The 20,314-nt window shown below is 46.9% G+C and overlaps 1 protein-coding gene across 17 annotated transcripts in view; it reads right to left on the bottom strand.

The window, feature by feature from the left end:
• Window positions 1-20,314, bottom strand: part of CACNA1C (calcium voltage-gated channel subunit alpha1 C) — a 627,772-nt gene that overhangs the window by 92,809 nt on the left and 514,649 nt on the right. For 11 of the 17 annotated variants that reach the window (XM_046012065.1, XM_046012066.1, XM_046012073.1 and 8 more), the window contains 7 exons: window positions 19,968-20,088; window positions 19,553-19,622; window positions 11,887-12,019; window positions 8,989-9,118; window positions 7,729-7,788; window positions 2,719-2,825; window positions 394-481 (listed from right to left, as the gene is read on the bottom strand). In XM_046012065.1, coding sequence (XP_045868021.1) covers window positions 394-481; window positions 2,719-2,825; window positions 7,729-7,788; window positions 8,989-9,118; window positions 11,887-12,019; window positions 19,553-19,622; window positions 19,968-20,088 — 709 coding nt within the window. Of the gene's footprint in view, window positions 1-393; window positions 482-2,718; window positions 2,826-7,525; window positions 7,586-7,728; window positions 7,789-8,988; window positions 9,119-11,886; window positions 12,020-19,552; window positions 19,623-19,967; window positions 20,089-20,314 lie in introns of all 17 variants that reach the window. The other 6 variants (XM_046012074.1, XM_046012070.1, XM_046012076.1 and 3 more) reach the window with 2 other exon arrangements.

Genomic DNA, 20,314 nt, shown 5'->3' with positions numbered 1-20,314 from the left:
TCCAATGGAACTCAAGGTCACCTGTTGGGTTCTAGATGGCTCTAGGGACAAAAGCCCTGCTAGCTGCCCATTTTATAACAGTAAGAATATGGGGACCTCATTGTTACGTGGGCCCCCAGGTTTGTGTGTGCCTCTCCTTCTTGTGAAAGTTTTGCTTAGTAGTTCTGATTTTGAAAGGCTGCCTGTCCTTGTTCTTTTCTTCCTGAAGTGGTACTGGTGGTACAGGCAGGAGAGTCCAGGCTCAAACACAGCAGCCACTTGCTCTGGCCATTTCTCCTCCCTCCAGCCCATCCCCCACCCCCACCCCACAGTCCCTTGCTTAACTTCCACCAACCATAGCCAGGTAGATGCTCACTGGTCTGCTGGTTCCCCACCCAGGTCCATGTTTCTCACCTTTAGCCCCTTGGCCCTGTTGATGGCCCTCAGGGGCCTGAGGACTCTCAGGACTCGCAAGATCTTCACCACGTTGATTGCACTGGACCTGGGAGAGGGAAACAGGGCAGGCGAGTAAGCTCCTGTTTTGGTGGAGCAGGAAATAATGTGATGAGCGGGTGTGTTGACGGGCTGACCGCAGGCCAACCTGAAAAAGTGTAAAGTCTGTTTTGGCGATTTTTTTCATCCTGGGACCATTCTCTACTCCCACCTCCCACACCCAGAAGAGCCTAGAACTTGCTGGTGACCCTGGGACTTCCTGTTGGTGTGTAAATAATATGAAAAGCAATTTACCACGAGTCATTAGCACTATAATGTGCTACTCAAGGGAGCTTCAGACAAAAAAAGAGAAACCCCAGCTCTGCCACTTAACAGCCAATTCACTGAGGATGAATTTCCTAATTTTCTGAACCCTAGTTTTTCATCTATAAGTGGGCCTCATGAGGTTGTTGCAGGGATTAAATGAGGAAACATATCTGCATCATCTAGCAGTGTGCTTGGCACATATGAACTGAGTAAGTGGTAGATTTATTATGATGTCTGATGAAGACATCATTGAACTTGAAGAAATGCTATATAGATGGAGGAGCTTCCGGGGCCTTGTTGGCTGGAGCTGATGGGCATAGGAGGAGATATTCTGGTGTTCTCTCCAAACATGTGTCCTAGGTAGTTGCCCATTACATGCATTTATGAAACCCACTAGTTCATAGCACACTCAGGACTTGAAGGAATGGATTTTACACAGTAGGTTTTGCATAGGTGGAGGCTAGGGCCTGGCCAGGACTTCTGGGAGCCTCAAGCTTTTGTTCTTCCCCAGTGGAAATGAGGCACCATGGTACAGTTCTTCCCAGAAGCCTCTCAGCAGGAAGCCTATGTGGTTTCTGAAGTTATTCATCAACCCAACCCAGATGGGGTCTATCCCAACCCCCACATACTACCCTGATTGAGATATCCTCTCAAGCTTTCAGAGAGCCTTATATCCACTGCGGGACCTAAAAAATGTATGACACCTCAGCAAGGGCTGATTTCATTCTACGTGAGGTTAGGATAATGTGCTCAAGAGGTATCTGGTAGAAAGATCTGATTTCTCTGGTTCATGGCTCTTTTATTTCAAAGGATTCAAAGGGCATTCCTAGTTATCCCAGTGTCTCAGGGAGGGAGTCTGTTTGCACTGAATTGGAATGGAAGGGATTTTAAGATCAGGCAGGGGAAAGCACAGAATAAAGGTGGGGGTGTTCTTGGTTCAAGGTTAAATAGTAGTTTAGTGGTAGTGCTGGGACTAGAATCTAGACCTGTAGGCCTAGGAAGACAGCTGGTATAATACAACAGATGATCACAGAAAGGGGCTTATTTCATATGCCCCAGTATCCACTCTCTCTAAGCTTGCCATGAAAACACCCTTGGGAAGGAAGACCCTGGACCCCATTCCTCTGCCATTGTTATGACCTTGGGCAAGTCTCATGTCCTGAACCTCAGTTTTCTTGTCTATGAAATGGCAGTAACAGCCACTGTCCTGCCTGCTTCATAGGCATGTATGTATGTATGTATGTATCTATTTATTTTTGTGAAGACCGTAGAAGATTGTGCACATGAAAATGCCTTGCGGTTGAAGGGCAGGGTTAACATTAGCCACAGATAGAACTTGGGAGACGCTAGTAATCAGATCCTTTTTATCGAGCAAGTTGGCAACTTTGGTTGTACACTGAAGTCACCTGGAGAGCTCTAAAAACTCCTAAAGTGCAGGTCTGTACCCCAGACCAATTAAATAAAAACTTGGGGAGAGGGATCCAGGAGAATGTCTTTTCTGAAACTACTCAGGTGATTCTACTATGCATCCAAGATTGAGAAACGGTAATTTCCCTGTCTCTTTCTCTTTCCCCCAACAAACTTCTTCTCATCAGGTGCTTTGATGGAAGAGATAGAGGGAAGGTGGACCAGAAGATCAGAGCTGGTCATGGAAATGGCAGGCCCTTGGAGCTGAGGGTCACTGGGTGGGAGGCAGGAAGGCCCTAGAGATATTCCTCTCATTATAACTGGCCTGGTCTTGCCTGTCATGGCAAGATCCAGATATTTAAACATATTCTTACTGGATTGACATACTCCCAAGTGTGATACCATTAAGGACATGTACAAAAAGCCATCATGTTGTACAAGTCAGGGACACCACCCTGTTCCTGTCAGTCAAACCGGTGGCCATGCAAGAATGCTCTCCAGAGTCTTGGTCATCCTCTCTGACACCCATTTCCACTTGTGTGCTCCCATCTGGGGATGAGGAGTCCTACTCACTGGATGCCAAAGGAAATGAGGGACACGCTGACCACCAGCAGGTCCAAGATGTTGAAGTAGTTTCGGCAAAAAGAGCCCTTGTGTAGGAAAGCCCCATAAGCAGTCATCTGTAGGGAGGCACAGAGAAACATGAGCATGAATGGTCCCTGCCCAAGCTCCAGAGACCCCCTCACACCTCCCTCTCCTCCCACAGCATCCCTTGGGCAGAGCAAGCTGAAGAGCAGTGAGAGGACTGGGGGCAGACAGGACTGCAGAAGGAGAGACTGGACCAAGGACAGAGTTCTACAAGCATTTATACAAACACCACACAATCCCCCGTGCAGGATGGTTAAGTGGGTCCTTCCACCTACTAGGCCACACTCGACTCTTGCATCCTATATTAGGAGCTTTTTCATGTTGGACACTGCCATCCCTCTCTCATTTTCCTCCTCTGTTCCTTATCACATATCTGTGGCTTGGGCCCTGGGGGGTCATTTGCTGACACTGCCTAGACAAGGCTTCCTTTGGATGCAGACTTCTTAACCTCCTCTCCAAAGTCTATCAACCGGGCCAGCTTCAGACACTAGGCATCTGGGGAAAGGTGGGGCATGCCCAGTGGGGTGACAAACTGTCCTGGTTTCCCCAGGATTTTCCTGGTTTAGCACTGAAAGTCCTGTGTCCTGTCCAGGCAACTCTTCAGTCTCAGGTAAACTGGGACAGCTGGTCACCCTAGTGGCCAGTGAGACGTTCTATCAATAACTTTGGCAGTTAGCATTCCTCCACTTCTTAAGTTTAATTGGTGTTTTATGATCTATGCCACATATTCTAAATTTGGTTCTATTATCTTGCTTCTAGACTGATGTTCTTTGAGGCCAGAGCTGTGTGTTTGGATGGACAATATGGTACCATGCTTAAGAGAATAGACTCTGGAGCCAGGCTACTTGAGTTTGAATCCTAACCCTGTCATATTTTATTATTTGTATGGCCTGGAGCAAGTTACTCAACTTCTCTGTGTCTCAGTGTCCTCATCTGAGAAAGAGGGTCATGATAATATCTCCTTTATAGGGTTGTAGGCATCAAATGAGTTATTACAGGTAAAATACTTATACTACCCTGCAAATACTAAGCTTCACGTAAGTGTTAGTTGTCACTATAGAGAACCGAACTTGGGGCCAGATAGATTGGATTTGAATTTTGGATTCTTCCTATATAAGGATATCCAGTTTCCTCAGCTACAAAGTGGACATATTATTCCCTGTCTTCGTGAGGCACACACAGAAAGACAACGTGAAGGCCCTTTGAAGTCTAAAACGGGATCCCCTGGGATGGTGATTATTGTTACAGGACTTGGATATTATTATCTCTCTCTGAGCTTAGTATAAAGCCACTGTAGACGTTCAACAAACAACCTTTCCAATTCTGTTGACTTGAATTAAGAGCCAGCAGATTTCCAGGTTAAGGGTTGTGGAAGGCCATGGGCCATGAAGCATCAGCCGAAGAGAACAATTTGGAGCTGATAGCTGAGAGACTGAGAGTGGCTCCCTGGTCATCTGGGGTCCAGTTTATCTCTTTGGAATCAGAGCATACCCAGGGCAGCATGTCCGCAGAGCAATTCAAAAGCAAACACAGGGGGAAACTGGCAAAAATAGCTCTAGCAACCTAATTCTTTCCATTTATCTCTTGCTGTAGGGGGTCACAGGGGACTAAGGCACCTGTGTTCTGCAACAGTCTCTAGAAGTGGGTATATTATATAAAAGGATGCAGGGGAATATAGTTGGAGATTTCTCCTGAAGGTCTGCCATCTGGAGATGCTTGCTGTCCTGTCTCTTGATGAAGATCGAGGACCCCAAAGACTAGACTTGGGTGGCTCCTACAGTTCACTTAACCAAAGAAGCCCTGTGCCTTTAGAAGGCCAAGCACCTTCCCCAGCCTTCACACTTTTAGTTTCAGAAAAGGCACTGAGTCTGACCCCACTTCACTCCTGGCTTGGATATGGTGAGGGCATTACAGAGCACACAGAGCCCTCCACAGGAGGGGCACTCCCTGACTAAATGCACTAGTGGGGCTCACAGTGACAATGTCTGTCCTTTGCTTTGGGATCCTATCTGTCAGGGGACCTAGAATGAGATCAGCACTCCAGAAAGTGCGAGTGTGTGTGTGTGTGTGTGTGTGTGTGTGTGTGTGTGTGTGTGTATGCGTGTGTGTGCATAGGGGCACAGGGGACACAAGCCCAGGCAGGGCTAGAGGAAGAATGGTCAGGGTTTCGAGAAAGGGCAAGTGGACCCTGAAAAAATGGAGCATTTATTTGAAAATCATCCTAGGCATTTAAGACAATGGAAGAGGCCAAGTTCAGGTGCATAGTGCCAAGTGTCTTTCCTTTACCCTGTTTGGCTGATGGCCACCCACTCAGTTCCTGCTTCCTAAAAGTTCTAAGCCATTGCATAGGAAAAGCCTATTGTTGGACTATTTTCAGGCTGAGGGAAGAACAAATGTGGGCATGAGATCATGGACTCTGAGCAGGAAGGACAGGAAAACCCTTCTGTCCAGCCCAAGCATCTCTTCTAGTTACTACATGCATGTTGTTAACTGTACTCACTGGACTTGGTTCACTGCCTCCCTCCTCTATGTGACAGTCTTTTGCAGTATGCGGGGCAACTGTCATGGCCTACAAGCCTTTTCTTTTTAAGACCAAACATCCCCAGGTCTTTCAACTGTTGTTGATGCTAGGTGCCCCTTGGATAATGGGGCCACTGTTGTCTGTGCCATGGCATGAAGCTGAGCCTTTGGGCAAGGCAGAGGGGCCAGGGAAGGAGGTGCGGGGAAGCAAAGGGGCATTGGGGTTCTTATGTAGAAGCACACTGAGACCCAATGGGAGTAGAAGTAGGAGAGGGCGAAGGGAGGGAAGGATCTTGCCATGACAATCCCAGCAAAGAGACCTTTCACTTCGGCTCACGGCAACTTGAAGGAAAAATAACACCACTGAAATCCACAAGGTGAGCTCTGTGGAGCAATCCTGAGAATTGGGACTCAAGATTTTTTGTCCTGGGAACGAGTTTTTGGTATTTAAGTGCCTACTGGAGTCTGAAGTCCAGGAGAACACAGCTCACCATGGAAAGGGGTTTTACAGAGTATATCTTAATGTAGCTGGGCAGCTTTTGGCTCCCTCTTCCTATGCCAGGAATCAGGGCCTGGTCAGATCCACTGCCCTTGAATAGAAGAGAAAACCCAAAGAACACCCTTGGTCACTGGAACCAGGGACAGAAACTGGGGTCTGGACATCTCAGGCTTCTGGGGATAAGGTCACAGAGGAGCCACCCCAAACTGCCCCACTCAACTCCTTACCTGGAAGGGATAGAACTGCCATGTACTTTAAAGGGTTGGGTCGTGACTTGGGAGTTGCATTAGGAAAGGAAGGTTCTGTCTACAGGCCGGCTGTGGCACGTGGTCAAGTGTGGACAGTGGCTTACATAGGCCCCAGGAAGGGGGAAAAGGGAGCCTGGACTCTCCCAGGAAGAAGACTCCAAGCTGAAGCATATGCTTTAAAGCCTACAGCCCTTCTGTTTGGGGTAATGTTAAAATCCGTCCTGTTGTTCTGAGAAGAGAAGTGCAGAAATGCACTTTTCCTTGGTCTCAGAACTCACACCCTGAGTCTCAGTTGGAGTGGCTTGGCGATGCATTGTTTCAGAAGCTCAGAAGTATAGGGACGCCTGGGTGGCTCAGTGGGTTAAGCCTCTGCCTTCAGCTCAGGTCATGATCTCAGGGTCCTGGGATCGAGCCCCGCATCGGGTTCTCCACTCAGCAGGAAGCCTGCTTCCCCCTCTCTCTCTGCCCACTTATGAACTCTCTCACTGTCAAATAAATTAATAAATAAAATCTTAAAAAAAAAAGAAGCTCAGAAGTATATTGGAAAAATGTAGAAGTCATAATAAAATAAATATATTAATTATAAATTAATGTAATTAATAAAATAAAACTTAGAAAACAACTCTCATCCCAATGCTTTCAGGGGTGGGCTCCACGGATGGGGTAAGTCTGTAGCAGTTCCTCAGTCAGGGCTTCAAGCACCTGGGGGTGCCAGCCTCAGGTGGGGCCAGGCCTGTGCTCTCTCAAGACTGGGGATGGGACCTGGGTGCTCCAGTTTCTTTCAGCTCTTGGTCCTCACTCCCCTGTGCTTAGCTCTCCAGTACAATTCTGCACCCTCCATGCTTAGGGCAAGGGGCATCGGAACAAAGCTCTTCCACAGGAACCCAAGGAGTTAGACGTAATCTACAGTCATCTGTTGAACACCCTCATTGGAAGGCTGGCCCCCAAACTTGCCTCAGGCCCATGGTTACTATCACACAGGCCAAACTCCAACCTAGCCCTTGTGTCTGCCCCTAGTACTGAAGAAGGTGTCAACAATGGCTGTCCAAAGTGGCTTTCCATGCCCAACTCTTGGAATTTGTGCAGCATTCCTTCTGGGCAGGAGAGGGAAGGGGGTTCTAAGTAGGGGTCAGTCATCAATGACCTGCAGATGGGATGTGTGTGTGTGTGTGTGTGTGTGTGTGTGTGTGTGTGTAGGGGGCACTGTGGACTGGCACAGTGCCAGAGCTGGTGACAGGATAGCATCAATGTTGACACTGTGAACCATCTGCTTCTTCCAGACTGAGAGGAGGCACAGCACGGCGGGTGGGTTTCTTCCGGCATAGCACAAAGTGAAGGGCACTAATTCTTCCAATCTCAGGCTTGAGAGTAAAAAAAGAGAGTGAAGAAAACAAGGGAGAAAAGAGACATGCAGACAGAACAGAGACGGAGAAAGCAACAGAGTGCATTGCTCAGACTGCATTACCTTAAGGATAATTTCTAATGTAAAGATACTAGTGAAGACATAGTCTGCATTGCCTAGGATCTGAAAAATAAGCACAATTGGATTAGTGGCTCTGAGAGTGAACCTGGCACCAACAGAAGCATGTGTGTTAGAGACAGACAGCAGCAGAGAGCTAGTGCTGTTTCCTGGAGGATGGGGAGAGGAGAGAGGGGTTAGGGCTTTACCTTCAGAGCAATTTCAATGGTGAAAATGGTAGTGAAAACAATGTCAAAATAAAACAGAATCTGCAAAACAAAAAGAAACAGGATGGGAATGGGGTAAAAAGGGAGAGAAGTGGGCGGGAAGGAGAGGTCAGCTCCCGAACCATACTACAGGTCACGTGAGCTTTTCCATGTGGAGACAGATGGAAGCAAGTTAGGAGATGAGGAACATAATACACAGCATTGGATCCTGAAGCGGGGTTGGCCTCAGGCAGCTTAGTGGCGCCAGATGAATTCCCCAGACACTGGAGGGGAGCTTCCAGGGCAGGACTTGGCTGGTCCTGGGTCTGGGCAGCATTTGGTTGGATGTTTTTCTCATTAATCCAATTCACTTACAAACTCCAATCAGACCACTGGGATGTGTGTCAAAAGGACAGGGAGTGGGGTTTGCTTTTTATTGCAGGAAAATGCAAAATGCTTAACTCACATTGGTGTGACTCAGCTAGCTTCTCATGTTGGTGGAAATCCTGGTGTTGGGTTCTTTGGGGCAGGAAGGGAGAATCCTCCAGCTGAGGACTGCCCAGGCCTGGCGCAGGCTACATGGTTTCATCCTCTATTATATCTCAGGTGATGCATCAGAGTGAGGGCCAACAGCTTTCTAAGAAAACTCTGGACCAAGCAGGCGGTAGGACCACCAAGTGGTTTGGCATGGGTATTGCTTTAGGTTGGTGGACTCCTCTCTTCATGCCTACCTGGTTGGGATTTGACAAAGTTTTGAGGCTTTGAGATATAGCAGTTCTTACTCTAGCCTTCAATGTTGTTCACCAGAGCCTTGGATTGGTCTCCAAATTTAGTTTTCTACTCTACACAAGGTCACTGGAGCTTTCTTTTATATAAGGTCAGCGTCACCATTGGCACCTACTTGACAATGCTCCCCTCCCCAGTGATTGGGATTGGTCAGAGTTTTTTGGGAACAAGGCAGGAGGTCAGCAGTTCCTTTTTTTTTTTCTTTTAACTAAGTATGTAAGGAACCAGAGCCTTTAGGGAAACATCCACAGGGCAATGAGAGTCCTGAACTTTGCCAACCTGAGCCAGCCTGAGGCATTTGCGTACCTGTTCTCTTACATTTGTTTCTGAGGGTTTCTACCAAAGCCCTCATCTCTTAAAAGAATGTTTATTGTGCATCTGAATATAATATTGGGCCCCTGATTGAGGTCAGTCATAGTGTGGGCCTAGTCCCATTCCCGGGAGGAAGGAGTGCAGGGGACGAAAGGGAATGCATACATGGTTCCTGAAGGAGGTGTGCTGGACGGGGTCCTCAGCTGCCAGGGAAATGCTGCTGAGCAGAATGAAGAAGAGGATCAGGTTGGTGAAGATCGTGTCATTGACAATGCGGTGACACTGGAGGCGGAATCTGTGCGGGGAGGAGAGGACAGAAGCACGTCAGGGAGGCCAAGGAAGAAGTTCCCGGGTCTCTGGAGCTCAGTGCTCCTTTGCTCACCTTGGGAAAGGTGCTTGTTAGTTTGGCGGTGGGCCCTTCATCTGAGGTCTTACTGCTGCTGGGTAATGACAACCACATCCCACCCCCCACTCCGCGCCCCTACTGTGAGGCACATCTGCACAGAATTACGCAGTTCCAAAGCACTTTCACAGGCAGTTAGCTTTTGACATTTCGGAGGGTTACATCTGAGAACTTTGGGAATCCCCAAATTTTCATATACTTCTGCGACATTAACAACTGGCTCTTTGGGTGGGGGGAGGACTTTTTTTCCCACCGTTAAAAAAAATCATTTCATAAGATCTTCATATTTTTATGTATAGGGAATGACGGAGCCACCCAGAGACGTGGATGGTGAGAGGCCAGCTCAGCCTGCCCTCTGGCTAGGCAATTTGCTCCTGTGTAATAGCTTCAAGGCATGCAATTCAATTCCACACCTCAGAGTAATTACAAAGAACTATGCACATGGACCTCTGGGCACTCATTGATGGTGTCACGAATGCTAGATCCTTGAATGCCAAGTGCGTCTTCCATCCTCTTGCATACCGGCAGCTTAGGAATGGGATATGGGTGTTATTATCTTCATTTTATAGATAAAAACACTGAAACCCGAGAAAGAGAGGCTGGCCCAGAAAGACCGCTTCTAGTGTTTGTGTGAGTGTTGGGAGGGGGAGGGTTCAGGGCTTGAATCCATGCTTTCAGACTTCTGCTCACAGCACTGTGGTGGACTAAATGTTCTGAGAGACCCTAGTGCTGCACAAGCAGCAAATCCTGGAAAGGACAAACCTTTTGAGGCAATTCTGGCTTCATCAGAGTTAAGAGGTCTGCAATGATTATCCTTTTCAAACAGATCAACAGATCTGTTGAAATCTGATTTCAACAGATCATCACACATACCCACTGAGCCAGGGTCTGTGTGAAACGTAGCCAGGAAGGGCAGAGCTGCCTGAGGATAGACACCAGTAGCAACACTGCTGTCAGGAAACTGCATTCCAACCAGACTTGAGGTGGGTCACAGAAACCTGGGACTCTTAGGCTGAGCCAACACCCTTAAGAAGCATCTGGAAGGATGTTTCCCAATCTTAATTTAGGTCCACAGGAATCTCACCAACTAAGATGATGTATTGCGGTCATAATCAAAGATTTAGTGCATAAGAGGATGAGTCACTAAGATGGGAAATCAGAAGACACTACAAACGAGTGATTTAGAACCCTCTCTGGGAGACTGCGTATACTGGACACATCAGATAGAGAACGCAGAACAACTAAATACTGAATATTTGACAGAATAAAGGACTTGAGCACAAAGATGGTAACTCAACAAGGGGTGTATTTGATATAGACAGATGGAGCCAGAAAATCAAGAAGTAAATGGAAATGTTTGAAATGAAAAAAGAATAAAGTCAATATAAAAACTGGCTTAAACAGTAACACAGACAAAGTTGAAGACAGGATGAAGAAACTGGAAGGTATATCTGAAGAAAGTATCCCGAATACCAAAAGAGAGACGAAAGATTTGCAAGACACATTAAGAGACAGGAGGACAGAATGACAAGACCTAATATATGGCTAATTGCGTCAGAAGGAAAGAATAAAGAAATTATGGCTGCAACTTTTCAAGAATTAGAAATTCTTATTCTGATTTTTACTGTTGTTTGAGAACTGGAGAAAAATATAAATCCATAATGCTAAATCTTTGTTTATGACCTCAATACATCATCTTAGTTGGTGAGATTCCTTTGGACCTAAATTAAGATTGGAAAACTTTCTTCCAGATGCTTCTTAAGGGTGTTGGCTCAGCCTGAGAGTCCTCCAGGTTTCTGTGACCCACCTGGTTTCCAAACTGAGCAGGACAAAGAGAAAAAAATCCATATCTAGACACATGATAGTCTAAACACCAAGGCAGCATAAGATGTTCAGAGCAGCTAGAGATAAAGGACAGATTACCTACAAAGCAATGATAGAAAGAATTATATGGTATAATAATATATTTAACACACTGTGAGACAAATTCTATTGACCCAAAATTATGTACGTAGCAAAACTATTTTCTAAGAACAAGAAATGAAAACAATTAGAGATAAACAGAAGCCAAATGACTTTACCATCATGGAACACTAGGGGTTCCTAAAAATATGTGTTTAGGACGAAAGAAAATGATTGCAGAAAGATGAACTGAGATGTATGAAAAAATGGTGAACAAGTAAAATGGCAAGTTGTACGAACATCGAAATCTACATTGTTGATAGAATAATAATGATAATGATGATAATGTCTAACTTGTTATGTTAAAAATAGGACTAAAATACTAAGCAACAACAACATTTAAGTTAGGAGGGCTGAGAGGAGTTAAAATAGCATAAGCTCCTTCTATTTTGCAGAAGGTCCAGGATACTGCTGAACTTTATACTTTGTTAAGTTAAATAGACTTGGTAAATTACTGAGGGTAATCACCAAAAGACTCCAAATAGAGTTTACATGTGTCAAGAAAAAGGAGGGAAAAATAGACATAGGTCTTCTGATTTGGAATACAGGGTGCTTTTCCCCAAATCAGCACCTGTTGACACACGTTGTGGGGAGTTGGGAGAGTTCCAGGCTCCACTAGAGGTCGGAGGATGCTGGCATCTGCTGAGCATGTGGCATGAAGGGAGCGGAGTCCCACCTTCCCCACCATTCTTGCGCACCTGTTGTTGGGGCTGAAGATGAAAAACGCACTGGCTTCTGGCATGGGCACCGCCTTTTCCTTCAGGTGCAGCTCCGAGAGTGGGCGGGGGCGGGGGCCCACAGGCATCTCAGGCTCCTCCTCATCCTCTTCTCCTGCAAGGAAAAAAGCACCATTCTAAATAACTCCACTACTCCCACGAGCTTTTATTGCTGTGCTGCCTACTTCCAATACCTTCCTACTGACCAGAATCAAGACACCATTTGCATCTCTGAAAGTGAGGGGTATCAACTAAGACACTCAGCTCTCTCCCTGTGAGTGCTGGAATCTTTGTTAAAGAGACTTTTTTGGCAGCACATGACAAAGGGGGTTGTAAGTAGGGTGACTAGTTCAATCCCAGTTTGCCAAGGACTGTTCTGGTTTCCAAACTGAGATTCCCACATCCCAGGAGGCTCTTCAGTTGGATTTGGATGGTTAGTCATCCTAGTTGTAAGGTGCTAGGAAAGGTGATCAGGTAAGGCTTGGACATTGCCAGGTCTTGCCCATCTAGGCTGCATGTAGGGGAATGGGTACAGCTCAGCTGACTTGCAAGCAGCCCTATTCTTGAAGGTTCTTGGAGTTTAAATTTAACACTCCCATTCCTGAAAAATACCAAAAAATCATGCACTGTAGGGATAATAGGGCAATGATGCTGAACACAAGAGGCCCTTCATTCAAAATTCTAGACATCAGCACCAGTTAAAGAAACACCTTTGTTTTCCAGGCTAGTGGTCACGTTTACTGTGGACCAAAAGCAAATGGCTTATCCCTTTGCTTGTAAGGCCACTGCCCATGGCAGGAAACGACTACATATCCTGTTCTGACCAAATGCATTTAAAAATGTCTAGTAGGGGAATGGGAGTAAGAGCATGGGTTCTCTAGCCAATGCCTTGACCCAAATCTTGGCTCTGTTTCTTTCTGGCATTTAGTATCTCTGTGTCTCAGTTTCCCTATCTGTGAGTGGGAAAACAGCACATATATACCTCAGAGTGGCTCCTGGCACATGACAAGTTCTATATAAAAGTTAGCTGTTGCTACAATCTTTGCCCACAAGAAAGACTCAGCCTGTAAAGTAGTGCTTAGTGCCTTTTTTGGTCCGACCTCTGTCTGCTGTTCTTCCCTGACAGGCTTTCCACTCTTTCCGTGAGCCTGTTTTCCGAAGGCTCATAGTGGTGGGTTGAATAATGTCCCTCACAAATTCATGCCTAGCTGGAACCTAAGAATGTGACCTAACTTTGGAAAGAGTGTCCTTGCAGAGGTATCGTCATGATGAAGTCATACTGGAGTGGGGTGAGCCCTAAACTGTCTTTATAAACTGTCTTTATAAGGAGACACAGAGACATACATGTGGAGAAAGAGGCAGAGACAGGAGTGATGAGGCTGACAGGCAAGGAGGGCCAAGGACGGCTGACCACCAGCAGAGACACAGAAGAGGTGAGAGAGGATGGTTCTGTCAACACCTGATTTCAGACTTGTAAGCTCCAGAACTGTGAGAAAATAAATGTTTGCTGTTTGAAGCCCTCAAGTTCATGGTTATTCGTTATGAGAGCTCCAGGAAATGAATATACTCGCCATGTGCTTTCGCCTTTCCTTTCCTCATGCTGTCTCCTTATTTGGACTGCCCTCATCTCCCTCTCTGCAGAGCTAGGAGGACTGCGATGTCAGACAGCATCATTCACCTGGCTCTCCCGAGTACCTGGGTTCTCCAGAATGACCTGCCTGCAATTCTGGGGCCCTGTTGGCCTCCTGCATGCACTCGCACTTAGGACCCAATAGCCAGCATGCCTGATTTTACATGTATCTCTTTATGTGCTGAGAGAGGCACTATGGAGAGAGACACTTGTCCAGCATGTAGCCGCCCTTGGCTTTTGATGATGATTACACGTTCACACCAACATTTGCTTTATAAGGAAGAGGACTTCGCAAAAGAAGAAGGAGATTCAGTTGTTGGAAAGATAGTTGGAAAGATATAAAGATATCTTATAGACCAGCCACATCTCCTCATGCTCTCTCCTCTTCTGGTTAAAATGAAGCCAGGTAGTACAGAGAAGAAAAGATACCTGGCACAGAGCATGGTTTGTTCTCAAGCAAGAAGCATTTTGGGGCCCAAGGCTTTTTTGGAGGACCAGCAGAATATAGGCATAAATCAGTCCCTTACTCCCCCCTCCCCAGGAGTAATTAGAGTTGACCAGAAAAGCAGTTAATATTTTTAGCAGAAGAGAGATGTGAGATGAAAAATTGTATTGGGCTAAGGGCTGAAGCTTTCCAGCCACACCTTGGTAGATAAAAGAAACGTGGAGTCTCCCAGTAAAGCAAAACAAATAAAACTGGAGTTGGCCTAAATTGCAATATTTACAAATGAAATTTCACTGAGAAGTCTCTTCAATTCCTGCCCAACCATTTGTATTCTTTTCAGTTCTGCTCTAAATTAACAACTTTCTTATTCATAATAACTTTCTTATTCATGATAACACTTTCTTATTCATGATAATTTGGTAACAGGTAATTTAATGTTTGCTTTAGTCATTCGTGTTTAAAGAAAAACATATTTACTAGTTTTGTGGATTTCCGAGTTCCTGGTGAAAAGTTTTGCTTTCATCAGCAGTAGCCTGCCCTGCTGATTATGAAGCTCGGTCCTGATTCCTATTGCTAGGGAGGAGCAAGCCAGTAGGTTCAGACACATACCAGCTGAATTCCAGACATAGTGTTTAGGAGGAAACCACGTCTAAAGGACAAGCCCAAATTTGTAAAGGGCCAGAAATCTGACAGCTGTGATGCTTTGCATGTATTATGTATAAGGACGGAGTTGGCAGAGTAGGAAAAGTCAGGTCAAGTTCTGTTTTGGGGGTTGGGAACAGAACCACCTACACTCCAGCTCCGGATGCTGATGGACTCCCTTAGGGGTCCGTTCTCGGAGGCGTGGAGAAGCACACTGCGGAGTTGCTGTGGCTTTCATGATGGTAGGTACCCGTGTGCAAAAGTAAAACCCCCTATGTAGCTGGACGCCTCACTGTTGGTCCTCAGTGATCCTTGCCACCCCCCCCCACCTCATTTGATACTCATTTTCACCCCTGTGATTTTGCTCACAGCCAATTCAGATAAAAATATTACTAACACCTAGCGCCTACAGTGTACTGAACACAAAGCTGTGGTTCTTGCCCTGGAGGGACCTACAGTGTTTAGTGTGGCCCAGAGTTCCCTGGCATGATTGGCTAGGCCACGCCCCTGGAAGTGAGCTCTGTGGGTGGTGTCCGGAGACAGAAGCCTGAGGTTGTACCTGTTGCTGCACAGGGCCTGTTCTCTGCTGGCTCAGCTCCAAAACCTTATCTCCCCCCATTACTTATTTTCTCTCGCTGACTTCTAGGCTGCTAGCAAGTCCTGCCAAATGCGCCCCAAGTTCTGCCTGTTCTCTGTATCTACAGCACCACTGTTTTGGCCCAAGTGGCCACTGCCTCTCACGGGACTGCTACTAATGTCCTCACTGCTTTCCGTTTTACTCTTGGCCATCTACTGCCCTGTTTTCATGCTGCACAGTCTGCTAAAGATAATTCAGACATGAGATCTTATCTTCCTCTGCCTGAGAACTTCGGGTGAGTCTCCACGGCATCAACTAAGATGGGAACCACTCAGGTGGCCTCAGAGACCCTGCCCTACCGGCTCCTGCCTGTCTCATCATTCCACTTTGTTCTCTTTGCTCCATGCACGGTGGTCTCTTTGGATTCCTCCACAGACCATTCTGCCCAAGAGATTCTGTATTTGCGAGCCCTCCACCTGGAAAGCGCTTTCCTCTGATTTCCATACGTCTAGGTCCTCTGCCTCATCCAGGTTTCAGCTGGAATGTTGCCTCCCTCAGGAGGCCTTCTCTGACCACACAGCCAAAGCAGCCCCATGCCACTGAGGAACTCGTTCACATAGCGCTTGGCTTCGGTATCTGCTGGCTGCTCACTGCTACCAAACGATCTTTTTTTTTTTTTTTTTTTTAAATTTCTTTTCAGCGTAACAGAATTCATTGTTTTTGCACCACACCCAGTGCTCCATGCAATACGTGCCCTCCATAATACCCTCCACCTGGCTCCCCCAACCTCCCACCCCTGGCCCCTTCAAAACCCCCAAGTTGTTTTTCAGAGTCCATAGTCTCTCATGGTTCATCTCCCCCTCTAATTTCCCTCAACTCCCTTCTCCTCTCCATCTCCTTATGTCCTACATGTTATTTGTTATGCTCCACAAGTAAGTGAAACTATATGATAATTGACTCTCTCTACTTGACTTATTTCACTCAGCATAATCTCTTCCAGTCCCATCCATGTTGATACAAAAGTTGGGTATTCATCCTTTCTCTGGAGGCATAATACTCCACAGTGTATATGGACCACATCTTCCTTATCCATTCGTCCATTGAAGGGCATCTTGGTTCTTTCCACAGTTTGGTGACCGTAGCCATTGCTGCAATAAACATTGGGGTACAGATGGCCCTTCTTTTCACTACATCTGTATCTTTGGGGTAAATACCCAGCAGTGCAATTGCAGGGTCATAGGGAAGATCTATTCTTAATTTCTTGAGGAAATCTCCACACTGTTCTCCAAAGACCTCACGACCTTTTTGTTGGCCTCCTTTCTTGCTCGTTATCTGTCTCCCCAGAAGACACTGTCTCCCCACTGTAAGCTCCAGGAGAGCAGCGACCTTCCCTGTCTTGCCCACAGGTGTATTCCTGGGACCTGGCACAGTGTCTGGCCCACAGTAGGTGTCTCATTAGTAGTTATTAAGTGAATGAATACCTCCATGGTTTTTTCCAGCTCCCTGTCTATGACAATAATATGGTCTCTCCCCTTCCCCCAAAACCAAGCCCAGCCCAGCCCACTCTTGTCCATGAAGGCTGGCTGTCTCTCCCCCCACTGCCCACCTCACGGCTCTGCTCTTATTCAAACCCCTTGAAGCAGTTGCAGCCTTCCCAAAGCATCGGGAAGAACAGAGAATCCCTGTGCATTCTCTGGTGTCATTCACTTCTCTTTTCCAAGCGTCTCTATTAATTTTAAGTCTGCAAACCAACACTTCTGTATGTTTCCTCTAATAAATGACTCGATTAAATAAAAGCACAGTCTTGGCACCCTTCCTAGGTGAGCAAATATTTCTAAAATTTAATGTATGCTAAGCAGGGAGGCTCAAACCAACTGTTGAGCTTTGGAGATTCCGCAGGGAGGGAAGGACTGACATGCCACAGCTGGCTGGTTGGTACGTTGTACAAATCAGAAACAGGCCCCTCCATGGGGTGTTTCTTTGAGGGCAAGGGTCCTGACTAGGGGAGTGCAGGTTGGAGTTCATGCCCACTCAGTCACGTCTGCACTCACCTTTGGGTACAACCTGGACAGGCAAGAACAACAACCTAGCTGGGACGGGGGTGGGGGAGGGCATGGGCATGGGAGGCAGGGAGAGGAGGAAGCCGGAGGGAGATGTGGGGGCAGGAGGAGTAGTGAGAGTATTCTCTGGCCCTGCACCCCCCACCCCCCGGGAGTCTGGCTGTACATGGGGCAGGTGCGATGTCTACAAGCACTGCCTTCCAAAGGGCATCTGTGTGAAGTGGGCACAGGAGAGGCTGGATGCCCAGAGGCCACAAAGCAGAAGGGGCAGGGTTGGGAGGACAATGGCAGATCAGGTTCTTTGCCTTTCCTGGTTCAGAAGAGAGAGGAGCAGCTGGGAATGAGAGATTGACTAGAACAGAGATAGCAGGCCAAGTGATCCTGGGAGGGATCCTTGGGGACTTCTGCTCCATCTGGTATTAGGGTCCAGGAGGTGCCCTGCAGAGGCAGGGGAAGAAGGAGCCAGAAAGCAGAGACTGGTCCCTTGGAGGAAGGGAGAACGTGGGGAACCACCAGCTTTAAGAGGATACCACCCTTGGGTGAAAAAATGAAAAGCAGAGACAGTGAACGAATGGGGAGCTGTTGGGGCTGGTCTTCAAGGCCTGAGTGTGGTGGTGGGCTGAGGCACAACAACCTCAACTACCTATGAACCAGAGGTCTCAACACAGGTGTGTGAGATGCCTGGGACCAAGAGAAACCTGGGAGGGGCTGGGTCTGCAGGAGGCCGGAGAAGGGTGGTCACATGACAGGGGAAGGGACACTCAAAAAACCTACAGGATCTTGACAAATCAGCAGAATGTGGGAAGAGCTTTTCAGTCTAAAAGCAAAACCATTCCAAGAATCCTCAAAGCTGGGTCAACAAAGGCACTTTTTCTGTGGTGGCTAATATGGTGACAATGTCCTCATTATTTTTTTTCCCCTGACCTGCTTCCCTTTCTTTCAAAGGGCAACAAAGAAGAGAAAAGGCACCAGTATATTTAGAATGATGGAACTGGAGACTATGGTCATAGGTGTAGCTGCCCCACCGCCAGGGAGAAGGAGCAGGCCTGGGCTGCCTACAGCTGGGCACACATGGGAAAGTGCCCTCAAATCTGTGCTGTCTCCCTGTGCTGTGTGCAGGGGCACCTGGCAGCTAGGGCTAGCACCGCCTGGGGCCCAGGGGGATTCCTTTCATTACTATCTTTCTTTATAAACTTGGAAAATACACACACAAGTCGAGAGACTTGTGCAGTGAGCCTCCATACCCAGCTTCAACAGGAGCTACTGCAGTATATTTTTAAGCAACTTCTAAATATTTTAGAGACTCTCCATACACACATCTACATGTATAGGCTAGAACTATAATAACACCACTACAGTAACAAAATAAACAAAAACTACCTCAAATCCTTAGTTTCCAGTCCCTATTCAATTTCCCCCTGGCTTATCTCCAAAATGTCATTTTAGAGTTAATTTGATGATTCAGGATCAAGACAGGATTCCCCATTGACTTTGGCCAACATGTCTAGTCCTTGAAATCCTGTAAGAATTTCCACCCAGTAGAGCTTTCAGGCTTCGGACACCCTTCCTGCTCTTCCTTTGGTCCAATTCCCAGCAAACCAAATCCTCCTAGGGGGCAGGAGGTAAATGAGGGGGAAAATGAGCCTGCTTCCCAAGGGCAACAAAGATGGCTGCCCGAGTCCTTGCAGACAGGAAGGACAGATGGAGGGCAGCCTGAGGACCTCTGATAGTAAGCCCTCTCAGAGGAGACTGCCTTCCAACTTAGGTATCAGAAGATGAGAAGGCTGAGTTGTGAAGAATTCTTTTTATAATAAATGAAAGCATTTTATGAAGCAACCAGCGGAGACATGTGTGGTGGTACTGTCCTTGTACTCAGCACTGCCCCCCCCCCCCGCCCCCAGTAAGGATAAGACAGAGTCAGGATTTACTATTATTATTAAGTAAGCGTAATGCTGCAACTTGCAAATCACATAAGTTAATGATTTTACAGCAGAGGATATAATAAACCCTTAAATGTCTATAGAATCCACCTTCCAAAGGACATGAAAGACTGCTCAAACACAACTTATTTAATGTTATGTTGTTATTATGAGGAAGCCAGGAGCAAAGTTCTCCTCTGGATGATAGTTGGTAATGCCTAACTACAGAGACAGAAGACGTTTAGTGGTGCAAGGTACCTGGAGACAGAACCTGGAATCACCCATCCCTAATACATGGCTACTTCCATATGGCTTTAGAATCTAGATCTCTACCCCCAACCTCCCAACCTCAGGGTTAGGCAGTGGGATTGGTACCTGTATTTTCTGGGTTGGGGTAGGGACTCTTATCCTCATTTTCATTGGGCTGGAGGTCATCCATGTTGATCTAAGCAGCCAAACGAGAGAAGGAGGAAGAATCCAGTTAGATGCATTCCCCAATTAGAGAGGCTGAGAGAGGCCTTGAAATTGCATTATAGTCAATGGCTGAGCTGTTGACTCAAAAATAAGTCCTTGTTATCTTGCGTATATCCTTAAAGACATCAACAGAAGGGTGGGATTCACCCAGCCGGCCTTCTCTTCACATTGCTCCTGTGCCACCCACATGGGTTTTTTTTTCACTGAATCCCTTTCCTTCTTTCCTCCTTCCTTTCCATGGGTGCCTGGCCTGGGACTGTGCCCTCCTTCCCCCAGCAATGGGTCTTCCAGATCCTGGAAGAAGATGGCTTCTTACCTTGGTGGTGGGTGGGGACTCTCCATCAGCAGTAATAGATTTCAGTTCAATTTTCTCCTCCTTGGTCTCCTCCATGGCTGGCTTCTCCACCACCTCTTGTTTCTTCTCTGGGCTGGCAGTCCTGGCCGGTCAGCAGGAGGAAAAATTAAATGTTTACTGAATGATAGGAAAAATGAAGAAACAAACTACCCTGTGGTCTTCTGGGGACTGGTGGGAGCAGATTCCCTGGGCTTACATCCATCTTCCTTCACCTGGGGCATATGGCACATGCCACTCAACCCCAGATGCCACTGGGCCGGGCCCGCAATGCTTGGCCTGGCTACACCTTGCTCTGTCTGGTACTCAGT

This window comes from Meles meles, chromosome 7, assembly GCF_922984935.1.
Source record: "Meles meles chromosome 7, mMelMel3.1 paternal haplotype, whole genome shotgun sequence".
NCBI lineage: Eukaryota > Metazoa > Chordata > Mammalia > Carnivora > Mustelidae > Meles > Meles meles.
The sequence above is the reverse complement of the archived record's forward strand: the minus strand, read 5'-3'. Positions and strand labels throughout refer to the sequence as shown.